At 38.0% G+C, this 17,889-nt stretch overlaps 2 protein-coding genes across 4 annotated transcripts in view; one reads left to right on the top strand and one right to left on the bottom strand.

Moving 5' to 3' along the window:
• Positions 1-17,889, bottom strand: part of mgat4c (mgat4 family member C) — a 121,791-nt gene that overhangs the window by 23,794 nt on the left and 80,108 nt on the right. The gene's annotated exons all lie outside the window — the stretch shown is intronic.
• On the top strand, positions 739-8,499 carry eps8b (epidermal growth factor receptor pathway substrate 8b). Its single transcript, XM_027161261.2, has 6 exons — positions 739-1,162; positions 2,695-4,810; positions 4,949-5,039; positions 5,226-5,403; positions 7,815-7,947; positions 8,081-8,499. The coding sequence occupies exons 3-6, from the start codon at positions 5,012-5,014 to the stop codon at positions 8,156-8,158; spliced, it is 417 nt and encodes a 138-aa protein (XP_027017062.1). The 5' UTR covers positions 739-1,162; positions 2,695-4,810; positions 4,949-5,011; the 3' UTR covers positions 8,159-8,499.

Raw genomic sequence — 17,889 nt, 5'->3', positions numbered from 1 at the left:
AAATATATCTCATATTAATCTTAAATTAAAATGTATTATATTAGTCTTTATATTAACTTTTCGTTTCATGTTTTTGTTCTGTAAAGCTGCTGTAAGACAATGTCCGTTGTTAAAGCGCTATACAAATACATTTGCATTTGAAATTTAATTGAATTTGAGAAGGCTGTATTGCATGAGGCAGATAGTGATGTATGTAATATGATATGACCTTCACGATCACTAGATGTTAGATGAGAGACAGGGCTCTCAACAACACACTAAAATAGGGACAATCCAAAATAAATTTGGAAGATTGGTGCTCATTCCTTCAGTTCCAAAGAGTTGAATCTATGCCAATGCAAACTGAAGCTGATTTGATTTAAGGGAGCCCGTTCTCTCTGTAGCCTTAGATTCACGTTCTTAGCCAAGAGGAACTGAGCCCGATGTTGTCTTGCTGTTTTAACCCATTCACCTCGAGGTTTGGTTAAAATGCTTTCTGCTCACCATGGTCATACAGAGTGGTTATCTGTGTTAATGACAACTTCCTCTCAGTTCAAACCAGTCTAAGGTATATCTTCTGCTTACTAGATGTTTTTTCCTTTGCCACCATCTGTTATATGTGAAAATATTTTGAGTTTCTTAAATACTTAAACCAGCCCATATGTTTTCCCCATTAGGATGTTTGAAGAATTGAATGAATCTCATGAACTGTAGCTACATGAATTTTGTGTGTGTGTGCACTACAGGGCCATAACCTACAACAGTGCAACAACGTTTCTATAATATTTGCACACGCAGGGCTGTTACACTAAACTGCAATTGCAAGCGAAAATGAATCTGCGTGTAGTGGAATGTCTGGTTTCTTGTGTTCACAGTCCTAATTTATTTATAGAGAGAGAAATAGACATCCTGACAGAGGCCGGACACTGGAGGCAGTGCTTATCCTCTTCCCCTTGCTGCTGGACAAAAAGATGGGAGGAGGTGTGCACATTAAAGATGCATGGGGACCAGTGTGTCGAGTTTAAAGTTCTCCACGCTTTTTGCAGGCCTACTAAAATATTCATGGCCTACACTGCATGTGCAGGCTGCAGCACATCGACTTAATCTCCTTCCACTGAGAAAGAGTGTGCAGGGGCTCACAGCAAAGCAAGCACCGGCTCTACTGATTAAGGATGTTCGAGTCGTAAGTTACTTATTATAATACTTGAAATCCACTGTTTCTCATGTAGCATACTAGCTATCCTTTATACATTCCGGCACAGGCTTACATGGTATTACAAAGTATTTATCATGTGCAGTATCTGTAGAGAGACATATTTCATTTTGGATTTAAAATGGTGCCAAAATGCATATTGTGATGAATTGTATTCTTTTTTCAATAAGAGCAAAAAGCTTTAAAGGCTAAGTAAATAAAACTCATCTCAAATTACTTTGTGAAGACAAACTGTCATCTAAAGGGACGAATCTGTGAGTGGCGACTAGGGTTCTGGGATGTTCTGGCAATATAAAGCACCTGCTGTATGGGGTGATGGAAAGCAAGTATACACACTCACACATGAGAAGACAGAGAGAGAGAGAGAGAGAGAGAGAGAGAGAGAGAGAGAGAGAGAGAGAGAGAGAGAGAGAGAGAGAGAGAGACAGAAAGACAGAGAGAGAGAGAGAGAGAGAGAGAGAGAGAGAGAGAGAGAGAGCAATCATATACTCTTTAAACTAAGGACCTAATTTTTTCAATTTTCATTTTTGTGTACCACTACGTAACAAAAGGCAGATTGTCACGAGTCTCTGCCTCATGCTTCATGCTACGCACAGTGCACAACAACCATTAGCACAAGTTTGTTTAGTCTTGTATATAATCTGTCTATGTATTGCCTCGTTCCCCATTTGTTTATGTTGAGATGTGTTTTTGCTTTGATTCTCCTGTCTCCGCCTACTGTATGTCATGTCAATTCCTGATTCCTTCTTTTTTCATCTTTGAATTAATCTGTTTTTAGCTTTGTTCTTGATTTATTTAAACCCGCATGTGCTTTATTAACGAGTAACACATTAAAAATATACAGTATATACACGTATATACACTGTCGCTTGAAAGTTCGTGAATCCTTTAGAAGTCTCTATATTCATGTATAAACTTTACTTGCAGTTATTGCTGCAGAAGGGTTCACAACAGACACTGAAAGCAAAGGTTCACATACTTTTGCAAGTCACAGATATGTAATGCTGGATAATTGTTCTCAATAATTAAATGAGAAAGTATAATATTTTTGGCTCTTTTGTTTGATTGGGTTAACTTTGTTTACTTTTAAGACAAATTGGATGATGTTTTGTTGTTGTTATGTAAATGTTTTTTTTAACATGTGGAAAACAAGCTAGTTCCTGTTATCACATATATTATAGCAGTTACAAAATAAACATTTCCTTCTTATGGTTAGTAAAACTTAAAACGAACAAAAAACACAGCTTGTCATGTTACAGAAAGAAATCATGTAGGAGTCTCCAGTGATGGACAACTTTAAAGCTGTTTATTAACCTTTAGATTATGTGGGGCATCTGCCATACTAGTTATTACTAGAATTCTACAAACCAGCTCCAGCAAAGCCTCCTAAATAACATGCTGTGTGCTATTGGTGTCCTAGAAGTTAACTAGTGTTTCAGTGTCATAAACAGCACAACATAAACATCTGCTGTTTCACTGTTCATTCTGTTCTCACGACACAGGTCTAACACTGAGCCAAAATGTGTGAAGATCCGCTACGGCTTTGTGGCACGCAATCCCAATGAGCTGACTGTGCAAAAGGGTGAGGTGATGGAGGTATGGATGCAAAGAAGAGAAATGGTGGGAACATGAGAAAAAAAAACAGAACAGGGATGGAGAGTTTGGGGTATTCACCATGAACTGATAATAACCTGAAGTCATGATATCGAAGTGTTGGTGTTATTCTAGGCTCAGGGTCTAGAATATTCTCTGGGCTGGTGTTATGCTGGGGTCTGGGTGTAAAATTTTTGTGGGTTGGTGTTTTGCTGGGGTCAGGGTCAATATTGTTTTCTGAGTTTGTGTTATACTGGTATCAAGGCCCAGAACGTTCTCTGGATTGGTGTTATGCTGGGGTCAATGCCCAGGATGTTCTCTGGGTTGTTGTTATGCTGGGGTCAAGGCCTAGAATGTTCTCTGTGTTGTTGTTATACTGGGGTCAAGGCCTAGAATGTTCTCTGTGTTGTTGTTATACTGGGGTCAGAGCCTAGAACATTCTCTGGGTTAGTGTTCTGGGGTCAGGATCTAGAATGTTGATTATGCGGAGGTCAGGGCCTAGAACGCTCTGTGGGTTGGTGTTATGCCGGGGTCAGGGTCAAGATTGACTTTTGGGTTAGTGTTATGCTGGGGTCAGGATCTAGAATGTTCTGTGGCTTGGTGTTATGCTGGGTTAAGGGCCTATAAAGTTCTCTGGGTTTGTGTTATGCTGTGGTAAGGGTCAAGATTGTTCTCTGGGTTTGTGTTATGCTGGGGTCAAGGCCCAGGATGTTTTCTGGGCTGTTATGGTGGGATCAAGGCCTAGAACATTCTCTGGGTTAGTGTTCTGGGGTCAGGATCTAGAATGTTCTCTGGGTTTGATTATGCTGACGTCAAAGTCTACAATGTTCTTTGGATTCTCTGTCAGTTTCTATGAGGTTATGTTTTGGTGGATTCATAATATCATAGATTTAGGTTATAGAATGGATGGTAGAATGGATAAGTCAGGATCTGGATTGCTAAATGTATTGATATTGTGGTGGATATAGGGTCTAGAATGTTTACAATGGGTTGATGTTACAGTGAAGTTAGGGTCTAGAACATTTTACTAGTAAACAATATGGTGGATTTTGAACCTAGAATGTTCTAGTTGTTGGTATTAATGTGAAGTAATGATTGTGGATGTTTTCACATGGATAGCCTAATGATTGCATTTGCCAAAAACTTTACCCAAGTCCTATTAACTATATAGTGGACAACTCCACATGTCTATACAACTTTACTGAAATTAAAAATAACCATTCACCCAGCATTCACCCAGAAGAAGATCTAAATCTCCTGATATTTGTAAAGCTGCTTTTTCACAATATCCATTGTTAATAGTGCTATATATGTAAAATTGAACTGAAATGAACTGAAGTCAGTATCTGGAATATTCTAGTTTGATTTTTAATCTAAACTGTCTTATGGCTTGATCTAATAGTGGACTGGAATAGTGGAAGGTTCAGTTATGGTGGCATCTGAATTGCCCTTTACATTGGTATTTTTCTAGGGTTAGGATCACAAAAGCTAAGAATATCGGACCCTTTGAGATAAGAGATAAATAAGAGATGTAGATAATGTTACAATTGCATTTTTTACTATTTACCTAAGAGCTGACATTTCCACAATTCTATTTCAGATTTGATTTATTCTCTGCACTTATTAAATGATCCAAATGTTTGAAATCTGTTATCCAAATGTGATTTTGAATAGAGAAAATGATCCTTATTTTATATTTGATATTAAAGATGTTATATTTAAGAGAATGTTTTAAATGTTTAATTTGGACCAAAAATAGATCATCAGGGTTAGAATGCAAATATTAATGCACACTGCTTCTCTAATGTCATATGAGAATAAAAGAGCAGTATAAATCTGAAAGGTGCTACAGCACGTGTGTGTGTGTGAGTAAGTGTGCACGCACTCCAGGTACTGGAAAGTGAAAAGCAGTGGTGGCTGGTGAGGAACCGCAACCTGCACACAGGGTATGTGCCCTGCAATGTGCTGGAAGAGTTCAAACCGGGAGAGACGCAGTACAGCCGTGCTGAGTTCTTCAACAGCCAGGTGAACCTCCACATCCACTGTCCCTCTCCTTCATTATTAAAGTTCTGCAAACACACAGTCACCTCCATGTGGCAGGTATAGTCTTACTCTCTCTTTATTCACCTCGCCCACTCGCTTACACTTTTTTTCTCTTCTCAGGCTGTGAATCCTTACAAAGGTACTTCTCCACCTGCCTTGATAAATCATGCTGAGAATGTGGAGATGAATAAATCCTCGCGGGACAAAGACAGTGCGTAACCACTCTTATCTGTGCTGTGTAGTGGGTGTGAGATAGGGAGAGGAGTGAGTCAGGCTGAGAAATGCAGCGAGAGAGCTTGTATATACGTAGATTGCATGCCAAGAACTCATTGTTTCTCTCTTTAGCATTGCGGCACACAACCTCCTTTTATTTTCTTCCTTTGACTTGTCTCTTTAGACCGAACTCAGCAGAAGGAGATGAACGATGAGCTCTTGAAGAGGATTACTGACAGCAAAGCCCAACCTCCTGCTCGCAACTTCCGGGTGGAACACCCCATCAGAACATTGCCCATTACTTATGATTCCCAGCCGTTCGAGATCCAATGCTGGCTCAATGCCAAGGGCTTTTCCAGGCCGTGAGATACCATTTGTGTGTTGATGTTTTTGCATTTAGGGTAACAGCCTCATATTGTTCAAGATCAGAGTAGATATGTAATTTGTGTTGCCCACTAAAATCACTGAAATGATGTGTGTGTAGTTGCCAGGTTTTTTTTAGAGTAGAAGTCTTCTTGAGGCTAAAGTTTTTTTAAATGTGTTTTAAAAGAAGCACTCGGTGATAAAATGTACAGTCTGTCTTTAAAGCCATAAAAAACTATGCAGTAACAAATATGGCTGATAAAGCAGACTGCACATTTTAATGCACTATGGCTTAGATTAAAAGCTAAATTTTATGTCAATTAATTAAAAATCTAACAGTTATTACCTAACCTCATTCATTTTGTAATTAATTAGAAAATTAAGGTTACACTAACACAAAAATAGGATGCACTGTGGTGAAGTTCTGCCACATCACCGATCCCTGGTTCAATCCGCTGCTCTCTGTGTGGAGTTTCCCATATTTTCCAGATGTTCACTGGGTTTCTTAGCGTTCTTCCCATGCTGGTAGTATTGTCTGTTAAATTGTGTGCATGTGCATGAATGTAAGAGCTCTAGACTCAATGATGCAACCTGACCCATGAGCACGATAAAGCAGCTACAGAAGATAAATAAACATAATCTACTAATGGAAAAGCATAAACATCAAACCTATTTGTACCGAATATATATTCCAGTACATTATCACAAATAGCTCTGGTATAATCTTTGCAGATTTGTCACAATTTAGCAATGTGACACCAGCCTACGTGATGAAGAATTTTATGAATTTGTCTTTATTAAGTTTATTATGGTAGTGTAGCACCAAGAGCCTGAAGACTGGGAGATCTTATAAATACACACGCAAAAAAATGAACTATATACTATAATATTGCCTGGTATAAAACAGAGAGCAAATCAGAGTTGTTGACTTGGCAGTAGTGATCTTTGTTCAGCAACTGTAGTGTCAATTATTAGCTTCAATGACTAATCAACAAAATGTTGACACAGCTTGGCTGATTGTAAAGAATTATCAGTGCGATTTTAATTTATGTCTTGTACTTATGAACATATTATAATATAATTGCACATGACTGATTTCACTCGGTTCAGTTCTCAAATCTAAAGAGATATGTCATTAAACACTTAGGATTTTTTCCCATTTTAATAGATTCAAGAGTCTAACTGATCTAACATGCACACAGACCGCTCATTGAGATTATAACAAGCCGAAAGTAATCAGAGTGAACACGGATGAAAGGTTAATCGAGGCAAATGTTAATGCAGTGCAGGAAAGTATGGACATTAAAAACATTGGATTGAGTAAAATGAGTAAACGTTATTATTTAATAGCTGTCACACTGTCTGTGTGCTCACAGTTTTTGTTGTGCAATGAACCACAGAGGAAGTCACATACATTGACAATAAAAACTGTAAATGATGGTGGCAACAAATGTGCAAAGATAGATGTGGAAATATCTATCTATCTATCTATCTATCTATCTATCTATCTATCTATCTATCTATCTATCTATCTATCTATCTATCTAAATATATATACACACACACATATTTGTAATATATGTATGTAATATATAATTATTTACACGTCATTATTTCATATTGGTGCTGTGTGATGCACAATTACCACATAAGTCTGTAGACAGGGGTGCACAAACTTTTTGCAGGCAGGGATTTATTTCATGAAATAATGTGCTTTTGTCGATGCATGTTTTAATTGCCTAAATGTAATAACATAGTTGCAGTTCCCATCTGTGTCAGTATTCTCGTAAGATTTCACAATGTAATTGGTTCGCGTTAATTGATCACACTCTACATAATTCAATCTAGTAATTAGAAACTTGTTTAAACTGAGTTTTGCTTAAGCAATGAATTCATGTTTTGTTGAGAAACATAATATTATGTAAGCTATACATATCATATTCTTCAAATCTGCCTGACCCCATAATTCCATATTTGCAGTAAATTATGTCTATTTGTTAGAGCCATCAAGCTTTTAATTCCAGACCTTTCCACCAATAGATGACATTAAGTTCAATTTCAAACTATTAATCAGGTTATTAAAGGTTTGTGAATTTTGGATTAAACTCATTCAATTGAAGTGACCAGTCAAAGGCTAATCATTTTTTATATCGACTCATTAATAAATGTAATAGCTTCGATAATGACAGGATGTACTTTCCAATGCTATCACTAAATACAAAAATCATTGACCCCTGTTCGTGTTTTTTAACAGACTGCACATTAAGAATAACTGCTGCTAATTCTTAGTCTTTATATTACACTACATATGAGTGTAATTTCAACATGAACTTTTCACAATGCATGTTTAAATCTGAACATGGCCTATTGACAACAGTTTTTGAGAGAGTTTTTTCATGCTTTGGAGCAGGGTTGTGGACTGTCTGGGCATACTGTCTGGAGCTCAGCTCTTCTCTCTGAGTAAGGATGAACTGAAGGCAGTGTGTGGTGACGAGGGCTCTCGGGTCTACAGCCAGCTCAGTGTGCAAAAAGCACAGATAGAGGTCAGTCGCTCAGTAGCTAGACTGTTCCACTGACATTCATATCAGCAGTGCTTCATTTACATACGTTGCTGTGTGCTTAATAATCCGTTTTACAGCTTTGCTTTGTAAACTCTCTTCATTTCCTCTTTCTCAGAGGAGCTATGGAAACTCGGAGCTAGAGGAAATCATGAAGCGAAGGCAGCAGGAGGTGGATGCTTCTACATGGGACTGATTGCGCTCAAACTGCCTGTCAGTCACAGCACATTTCCATCTGCTTCCTTTAGTAACCTAACATACTCCACAGATTTAGCAGAGTTGAAATGGAGAACCCAGATGCTGTCAATTGCGTGTCTAAACTAATAGAATCCCTACTGAACTGGGCAACCGAATTTCAATGTTTATGCTAGTAATTTACTATTTAATCCTATTTATTTGACTGTCTATTTATTGAAGTATATTTTCTAAGATATATATATAAATATATATATATATATATCTGTAAAAATCCAAGGAGATCATACATACTGTGATATACTGTATATTATATGGCTGCATAGGTGGTACATGTGTGACAATAAAAGGACCTGTATGTAACACAATAAAGATTAATATCAGCATTATTATGCCTCATTTGCATGGATACCAATGTAGAAAGGTATGTACGCTGCAGTGAATAATTTGCCAATAATATGGAGATGAGCAGATTATCAGCCTGCCTTGTTCCAAAAGGTAGCAAGGGCAATTAGATTGGGGGATGGTGGGAGAACTCATTTGGAAGAGGATGAGCAGGAGCTGGTGAGTCAATTGACACGTGCATCAGCAGCATGTTGCATAATCTCACTGGATTGTGATTGCTGATCTCTGACGGACTGATGACTAAGTTGCTTTAGCCATCAACATGTAAATGTGCAGCACGTGACAGGAGTCTTGCCACTCACCACCTAAGGCATTCAACTCTAACATAAAGGTAGTATTTAAGCCTTCCACATATCTCCTGACTGAATGCGTTTACTTCTGACTGACAGCTTTCCTTGCACTGGAAGCAGAGCAGTGACTTTGTCATGTCACTTTTTCTTGTCTAGACGGCAAACATTTTAGCCGGTATTGTCCCATCATGTTCACTATGAATCAAAATGACCTCTATCTCTCTTTCAGCAAAGCACTCAGTGAGAGGGAGTGAGAGGGAGTGGTCATGTATTGTCATAGTGATTCATGACACAAAGTGATTTTTAACGATGAGATTTTTCACAAAGAACATCCAAGGAAGGATAAATATCCAGCTTCGTCTGGTTTAATGCAGCAGAACTACTGCAACGATGCATGACAAGTGTGTCTGAGATTTTACACATGTTTTGCTTAAAGTGACTACCAGAGATTCATATATATGCTCCAGTGAGTGGAGCTCAAACCTTTTCAGGAGATATTAATATATTTGTAATAAGAAGATTCTTATGAAAAATGAAAGAAAAAGGTAAGAATTTTTTTCCATCCAATAGACATTGCCACTAGCATAGCTGTTGTCTGAGCGTCACGAATTCTCTTAAACACATACTGGTGGTTTCTGCTACAGGTAAATCAATCACTGGTGAGCATATCACATTATGTATTCAAAAACACATTTCATGACTGAACAATTCTCTCATGATGTGTCCATGATAGCAAAATCAGCCCAAAAGTTCTGCACTGTAAAGCAGGTATTATACAATCAATACACCATCTAAAGACTGACATGGCACAACCAATTGACTGATTCTCAAGATGTCAAAATAATGTTCTGCCATAAAAGTATATTAAAGTATCCAATAAACATCAAGAGCTAGAGTAGTGATAATAGTGACGTGACATACGGCTAAGTATGGTGACGCATTCTCAGAATTCGTTCTCTGCATTTAACCCATCAAAAGTGCAAACACACAGCAGTGAACACACACACATGGAACACACAACCGGAGTAGTGGGTAGCCATTTATGCTGCGTCGCCCGGGGAGCAGTTGGGGGGGATTCAGTGCCTTGCTCAAGTGCACTGCCCCATATAAACTGGACCATCAAAATGAAATGAAGCGAAAGAAAGCATGGATAAATTGATATTTATCTGAGTTTGTATAATTAGTAACTAATAGTGGCAATGGTGGCTCAAGGAGTTAAGGCACTGCCAAGTTGCCACTGATGGGCCCTTGACTAAGACCCTTAACCCTCTCTGCCCCAGAGGCATTATATCATTGAGACCCTGTGCATTGACCACAACTCCCAAAGCTGAGAAAGAATGAGCAATAATAAGCAGAAGGAGCTGAGAAAACTCGTAATACACATTAGTTTGTTTGGCTTCAGCATAAAATCAGTGTAATGAAGCATATGTTGTCCACCTTGCATTTTTCATGGAATGAGTTTACTGCCATCACGATGTTTTAATGAATTTCTCAACCACCTTGATTCACCACAGTGACACCATCATTTATTGCATTAACACACAGAGTTGAAGAGGAGGTGGTGGTTATGATATTTTGACGATTTCTTAGTTATCACACAATCAGTAAAGAGAGGAGCATTCATCATGTGTGACACACTTATGACACAATTATATCTCCGAGATACGTTCTAGGTTTAAAGATATATATATATGTATTTATAGTGTGGAGTAAATAAATCAATGCAAAAATCTATTTTATCGGACATTACAGGACAATATAGTACCGAACATGTATAAATAATTAAAAAGAATTTCATTTACAAACCAAAAATACAGTTTTAGAGTGTTGGTTTATTAATTAGGTCATAATTCTCAGACACCGTCTTCTGATACCCTGTTACTAAGATCTTATTTACTTCAATTAAGGAGTAAGACAACAGTATGTTATCTACAAGGTGAATGTTATCTACCCACATGCTGACTGCTGACTATTTTCCAGAAGCAACAATTGTTTCATTCTCCTTCTACCAAAGTCATTTTGGTAAAACTAACAACTTCTATTTACTAAATTTATGTTGTAGAATGTCCATGAAACATGTTCTAGTTATAATTTGTCTTATAACAGCTACAAAAAATCATTTCTTTAATGCATAAAGATAAAATGCAGCTTGTCATGTCACATAGAAACCACAAAGCTCTCCTTGCTATAATGCCCCATCCATCACCAGCGATCCACAATCAAATCCACTGCGTTCTCCATTTCTGCTCGTCATTTGAAGCGAAGACAATTTTTTCATTCTATTGTTTCTTTATTTAGTGCATATTAATTATACTCTAGTTGGTACCTTTCATGTTTATGCTGTGATGAAGGTGTTACAGTGCAGTATTATGGCATGATACGATAGATATTTCTTTATTTAATCTCTACCTATATGTCAGAACGTATCGATTAGGCTCAGTTTCCATGCTATCTGCGAGCAAATTGTAGGTTTTAAAATTGACTGATTAAATATCTTCCATTCTCCAACTCTAATTTGCACACACACCTGAGCTCACACACCTTCCATCAGGACAATTCCCAAAGCTTGTGAAAGAATTTTGTGTGTAAAATGGATTTTATACTTGCGTTGCTATAGAGAAGAAAGAAATGGTCTGGGACATACTGTAGAGAACATAATATGAACGTAATACAGTACGTGCTGGTTTGCTTTAGAAACTTTTACACATCTAATTTAGTGCTATTGTGAAATTCTGATTTTTCACCATGCTGGCACTGAGCTACTGAGAGCTCCCACTCACCGTCTTCATGATCTGGCTGGCGGAGCTGCTTAGAGAATGAAACTCTGTGCTGTTTGGATTTAGCATGTCCTGTTTGGTCAGAAACTCATTATGGCCCACCATCTGCACACAATGAACACAGTCCAACTTCTCATCATCTCCCACTCTCTAAAACAAGAAACAGAGCCTGAGAGAGATCAGGCTCCAGCAGCTTTATTAAAGTCTCTGCATACAGCAACCAGGAGTGGCTTTAAAAGACATTTAAAAATAATAGTATTTCTTTTATTTGTAAATGCCATCTGTCATTAATTAAGTTAAATAACTTCCCTGGAAAGTGGTACTAAGAGTTATAGTACTTTATTACCTGTATGGTGAACACTGCATAACATACAGTTTAAATGAAATTTCCTTGAATCTTATCAGACTATAATAACAGTTTCTGCATTTAATGTTAACTTTGTGTTATATGTGTGGATCTGTGTTAGATTAAGGACTGAAAGAGCACAGGGGAGGATTTCTCACAGCAGATGAGCAAGATTTGAGTCAGGAAAGCTGAACAATCTCTCTGAGAATTATAGCAGACACTCTGCTTTTTGCCCTGCTTTTGTTTGTGTGCAGACATGAGCCATGAGACAATAGAATATAGTGGTTCTGATTTTTATTTACTAAGGATTTAACCATATATGAGTACATTGGTCAAAATGAACAGGTGTGTTCAGAACAGATAAAGCTGAAAGTTATCACACATTATATATTAGAAGAGACTTTCGGTAAGTCACTTAGAGCATCTACTTTGTTTTTATCATTTTAGAATGAATCAAGTTATTAATAAGAGAAAGATTTAATTCACTATATCAGATTTCCTATCTGTCAAAAGTTTAAAAGTTAAACAATCCAGAAGAATGTCACACATGCAGAGTTCATGTGTGGATTTAAAGGGCCTACTTATAAAACTCATGCCTTCTTGCCCTTGATTCCTTGGGAAAATACATGCAGTTCATCCAAGAACACAGAGAACAAATGTGGACTTATACAAGATTGTTTCCCCCTTAGAAAAGTTGCCAAAGTGCTGAAGGTACTCCAAACATCCGAACAAACAAATGTATGCAAATTTAAAATCACACTCACTGAATATCCACCATCAAGAGAGTCTTTCACTGCCATGGCTTGAAAAACTTTCATGAAAAAAAGAAGCCCTTCCTTTCCAGGTAATTGAGCTGTTTGGTTGTAATGATTCATACTACTATATGTACTGTATGGTGGAAAAAGTGTGAGGCTTTTAATCTGAAGTACACCATCCCAACTTTGAAGAGATGCATAAAGTGAAGCCTGGGGTTGGCAGCATCATCGTGTTGTTGAGCAATACTCTAGCAAAACCTTAAAACAAAACCTTAAGCCAACTTTAACAGGAAGGCCATTAAAACTTGGTTGGACACAAGTGGGTATTCCAGCAGCAAAATGATCCTAAGCATCACAACAAAGTCAAGTGTATAGTACAGACCCACTGGATTTACAGTACATCATGAACCCCAGTGAATCCCTGGGCCCCACTTTGAGAACCATGCTGTTAGAAAATATTTTCTTATTATTTTAAAAAGTGCATTTTCCCAGTGTCCCAGCAGGTCAGAGAAAAAAAATCTTCCAGTTCAGCCACATCAGATGAGGATAAATTGAGCACCACACAAATACAGATTGTGGCACTGCAATAACCATTAGTATTTAAAATAGGATAATTCTCATTCAAAAGCAAAACCCTTTTGAAACTGCAGGCTTTGACAAGACGTCTCAGTGGATGGGATACCTCAGTGCAAAATGAATGATATTAAATCATAATGAAACCTCATTTCGGATTATGCTGTGTTGAAATCACTACAGCATTTCTTCATTTAAAAAGCAATAGCACACTGTTGCTTCTTTTCCTCAGAAAGTCTATTATTCAATTTCCACTAAGAAAAATATCTGAGCATAATAATAACTCAGGAAATCCTTTCACAACATAACCAAAACATTGACTCAGGATTTCTGGCATATTCACAAGTTTTATCAGTTTATAGCTACATTTATAAAAAGCATGTACTGTAATGGTTCCAGCTGCGTTTACCCCTTACGCCCCACCCGACATTGCCGTCAACCAAGTATGGAACGACTTCCATGTCAAAGGACACTTCCCGGTTGTAGCACTGGTGTTAGTATTACTGTTATTTGAAAAATCAAGTGTTTAATGTTTTTGTTGTTCATTGCTCTGCTGTGCAGAGACTTTGTTTGTTTTTTTTTGTTATATTTGATTTATGTGTTTCTCTGCCTACCGATTTCTGGATTAGTTTGTTCCATGGATTGTCTTTGTTGTGCTTTTGGAATTTTGCCTGTTTTTCTCGATTGTCCATTGGATTACAATTGGATTTGTTTGCTTTTATCATTAAACAATGCATATTGATTCCATACCCTCGTTTCACAGCCTCTCTCTTTTTTCTTTTGAGAAAATCTTGTCATGTTACCAAGAAACCTCAAAAAAACTTTTTCCTGAAGATGTTTCCATATCAGACAAGTTAAAATTGGAGCTTTATATTTTAAGTGTTTCATAACTTCTGCTGTCTGCTTTACAGGTCCCTAGGTTTGTTCTTACTATAGAAACAATACTAAAGAAACTTATTAATATGAACCACTGTCCATGCCATTATTGAAAATGAAAATGAATCAACACTGAACAGCATTATAGAGCATTATACAGTTGGGGGGTTCCTCCCTGTGTTCTGTATTTATGGTGTTTGCTGTTTGATGCTCACACCATGCTTTTGGGGTTTCCTATGAGTACTCCATTTAACTTCTCCACTTCAAAGACATGTGCTTTATGCTGATCGACATAAATATTGTCTGCAGTATGTAGTGTTATTGTGTGAGTGTGTGTGTGTGTGTGTGTGTGTGTGTGTGTGTGTGTGTGTGTGTGTGTGTGTGTGTGTGTGTGTGTGTGTGTGTGTGTGTGTGTGTGTGTGTGTGTGTGTGTGTGTGTACGATTGTGCCCTGCTATGGGTGGTGACCCATGGATGGATGGATGGATGGATGGATGCTATAATACACTTTATTAGGTTTTACTCTGGATTTATGAAGCAAAGACCTGCAGTGGGAAATCTATAACACCAGAAATCTATAAAGTAAGAACCAGCCGACTCACAGTGTCCTCTAAACCGTATGATTGAGCTTGCTTTGGGGCTTGATTTCAGTAGGATTAAATGGCTATGCTTACACACTTTCAGTAGGATTATACCACTATGCTTACATATTAGCTTTCAGCAACATGGCATTGGACCCTTTCCCTGTCTCATGTCTTCTTCTCTGTGTCACCATCATATAAACCACCATTAAAGCATAATAGCTGATTATTCTTTACAGATTAAACATAAAGGAGGCTTTCCACACTCTTGAAATCAATGTGTGTATGGGTGTGTGTGTATGGGTGTGTGTGTGTGAGCTACTTGATGCTCTTGCATGCTAAGAGAGCTAAAGTGGATCAATGTCTTTCCCTCTGTATGCCCGAAGCCACGAGATGCAAATCTAAATTGAAGTCTTGGGCGATTTACAAATGAGAAAAAGGAAAATGAATCGCTTCAGATGTCGGGCGGAACACAGCAAAAATAATTAAATTATCTAAGTGTGGAATGACATTTGATCTAATAAAATCTATTAAAGCCAGGGAGGTCAGGTCAAAAAGAAAGGGCAATCTTCTAGTTAACGACGATTAGCAAGGACGGCCTAAATGTCTTTAAGGGGGAGGGGAAAATGTCATTCAAAGAATAAAAAGCCAGATAATGTGCCACTATTCACCTCTGTATAGCATCTGACTCTGCATGCTGAATCAAAATCAGAAAATCCTTCTTTATTTCACTCAGAAATAGCCCACATTTTCACAATTCATGCTGGATAAGAAATTGGCACAATATTTTAGAAAATGTCTCAAACCCCTGAACGCAATCCTTATAAAGAAACACAGGGGGAAAAGGGAACTTATTCATTCATTCTGGTTGATATTTTGAGCTCATTTTCTTCTTGTAGATCATGTCATTCTCTCTGTTCTAACAGGCATATTACTGTGCTGTATCTCAGGTTCCAATTCCTCTTTTATTTTATCATCTTAATCCTCACCCTGTGAGATGTTCGGAGTGTGTGCTTCGTGTGCTTTTGAATAGATCATTGATTAAGTGTTAATGTTTCAGGTGCTCATTAATCGGATATGCTATGCAAACTGACACTCACATTAAAAAGCTGAGCAGAGGGAGGAACGGATGTATTATGTGGGGCATCAGACCCATTCATCCTTCTCCCCTTGGAAAGGCCCTCATGCATGTTATTGTCTTCTATTTTAAGTGTCCTCCCGCTGAGCAGCACCAGAAGTGAGATGAGCAAGAGTTTTTTACTGTCTGTCTCACGTCGTGCCTACAGCAAGGTGTGACTGACACACAGATTTACTTGTCCATCCAAGAAAGAAAAAAAGCTTCTTGAGTACACAAACACATCCTGAAGAATCCTGGGTGGTTCTCCAAAATGCCAGCCTTGTCTCAGGTTATGACTGTTTACTTGTTCACAATGAAATGACATTCAGACTAATGACATCTTTTATAGTTCCCAGGATGCTAGCATGATATTGGGGAAAACAGTGCATAACAGGGCTAGAGTTTCTTTTTAATATATTGCCGGGTATTAAGTAGGTGGCTGGGGATTAGTCATTGAATTATGAACTTGATTAGCCCCATGAGAGGTCAAAGACTTTATTTATTATCTTCCATATCTTATGTGCACACTCATACCTTTTCACTAATTGGACAGTCGTTTGGAATGAAGCTAAATGATTTATCATTGACCATTTTAAACCTGCTCTATTTTTACTTGGTCTTAGATCACTGTCATGCGGTGTGCTAAATGAGAATAACTCTCCTGGTCAAACTAAAGGACTAAAGGACCTGTGTGTGTGTGTGTGTGTGTGTGTGTGTGTGTGTGTGTGTGTGTGTGTGTGTGTGTGTGTGTGTGTGTGTGTGTGTGTGTGTGTGTGTGTGTGTGTGTGTGTGTGACAGAGAGAGAGAGAGAGAGAGAGAGAGAGAGAGAGAGAGAGAGAGAGAGAGAGAGAGAGAGTCTTTTGTTAGATAAATGTTCCTGTAATGATAGAAATACAGATAACACTTTAACACTATTATAGACTCTCTGCCAAAAGTCAACAAACCACTTATAGACTGGCGGTAACCTGTCAGGTGACCATCCACCAACCTATAAATCCCTTGCCATCAGTTTTGTAATTAAACACTTGTGATGCTTAGAATAAAATAGAAGCCTTTATTTGCCGTGATGAGTGTGGAGCAGGTGGGAATGAATGGGGTACTTTTCATTTGAACGCTCCTATCGCCTCTGATGTTAACAGCAAACAAGGGAAGAGCAGGAAATTAAGACCTGATAAATATATGAAAGAGGCATGGAGGGCGAAAGACATTTTCCACCATCCGTTTGTTTCATTGTGTGCTATAGTGAAAAAAAAAAAGGATGGTCATATCCTCCCACAATTTATCTCAATAGTGGAGGCATGGTGCACAAGAACACAGTCTGGGTCTTAACTACTTGCACATTTTGTAGTCACACCTCTGCATGTCTAGGCTTGCAATATTCAAATCATACAGTCATTTTAGACCATCAACATCCATACCACCCACATGATAAGGTTAATTATTTAAATAAAATGTCACTGCTTCTGTTGTCTAAAAAGCCCTGAAAAATCAAACAGAAAGGTTTTAATATGTAGAAATTATGAAAATCCTTCTGATACCCAGACATCTATCAACCCACTGTGCTCTGTTTTTTTTTTTTTTTTTCTTTTTCATTACAGTTGATGAGAGGAAGAACACAAAACACATTTGGGGCTACTGCACTCTATAAAGAATATAATCAATTCTCTATTATTGCATTCGGGAGGCTTGCAGGCTGTCAGGCTGCAGCAAAATGATATTGCTGGCGACTAGCATAAGACAAATTTATGTGTGCGGTGTTGGTGATGACAAATGGGATTGGGCGCTGTCCAGTTTGTGTGAGTCACATTAGTGATGATGGATGACCTCTCGCCAAGTGTCTGTGATGTGTCAACAATGACCTCAGGTACATCACGTGCTCCTATTGATGACCGTGACATGACAACGCAGAGTGACACGGTTCTCTCTTACAAAATTACAGATATCAAACAAAGGGAACCCACAGAATTCTCTTTTGGATATAACTGGGCAACACATTAAAATCCAGACAGGTAA

The sequence above is a fragment of the Tachysurus fulvidraco genome, chromosome 13 (assembly GCF_022655615.1).
Source record: "Tachysurus fulvidraco isolate hzauxx_2018 chromosome 13, HZAU_PFXX_2.0, whole genome shotgun sequence".
Classification (NCBI taxonomy): domain Eukaryota; kingdom Metazoa; phylum Chordata; class Actinopteri; order Siluriformes; family Bagridae; genus Tachysurus; species Tachysurus fulvidraco.
The sequence above is the reverse complement of the archived record's forward strand: the minus strand, read 5'-3'. Positions and strand labels throughout refer to the sequence as shown.

Excerpts from the sequence above, each read along its gene's own strand:
- eps8b (XM_027161261.2), top strand. The coding sequence starts at position 5,012 with ATGAATAAATCCTCGCGGGACAAAGACA. Across the intron at positions 5,040-5,225 it reads ATCCTCGCGGGACAAAGACA|ACCGAACTCAGCAGAAGGAG; the intron begins GTGCGTAACCAC and ends TTGTCTCTTTAG. Across the intron at positions 7,948-8,080 it reads TGCAAAAAGCACAGATAGAG|AGGAGCTATGGAAACTCGGA; the intron begins GTCAGTCGCTCA and ends CCTCTTTCTCAG.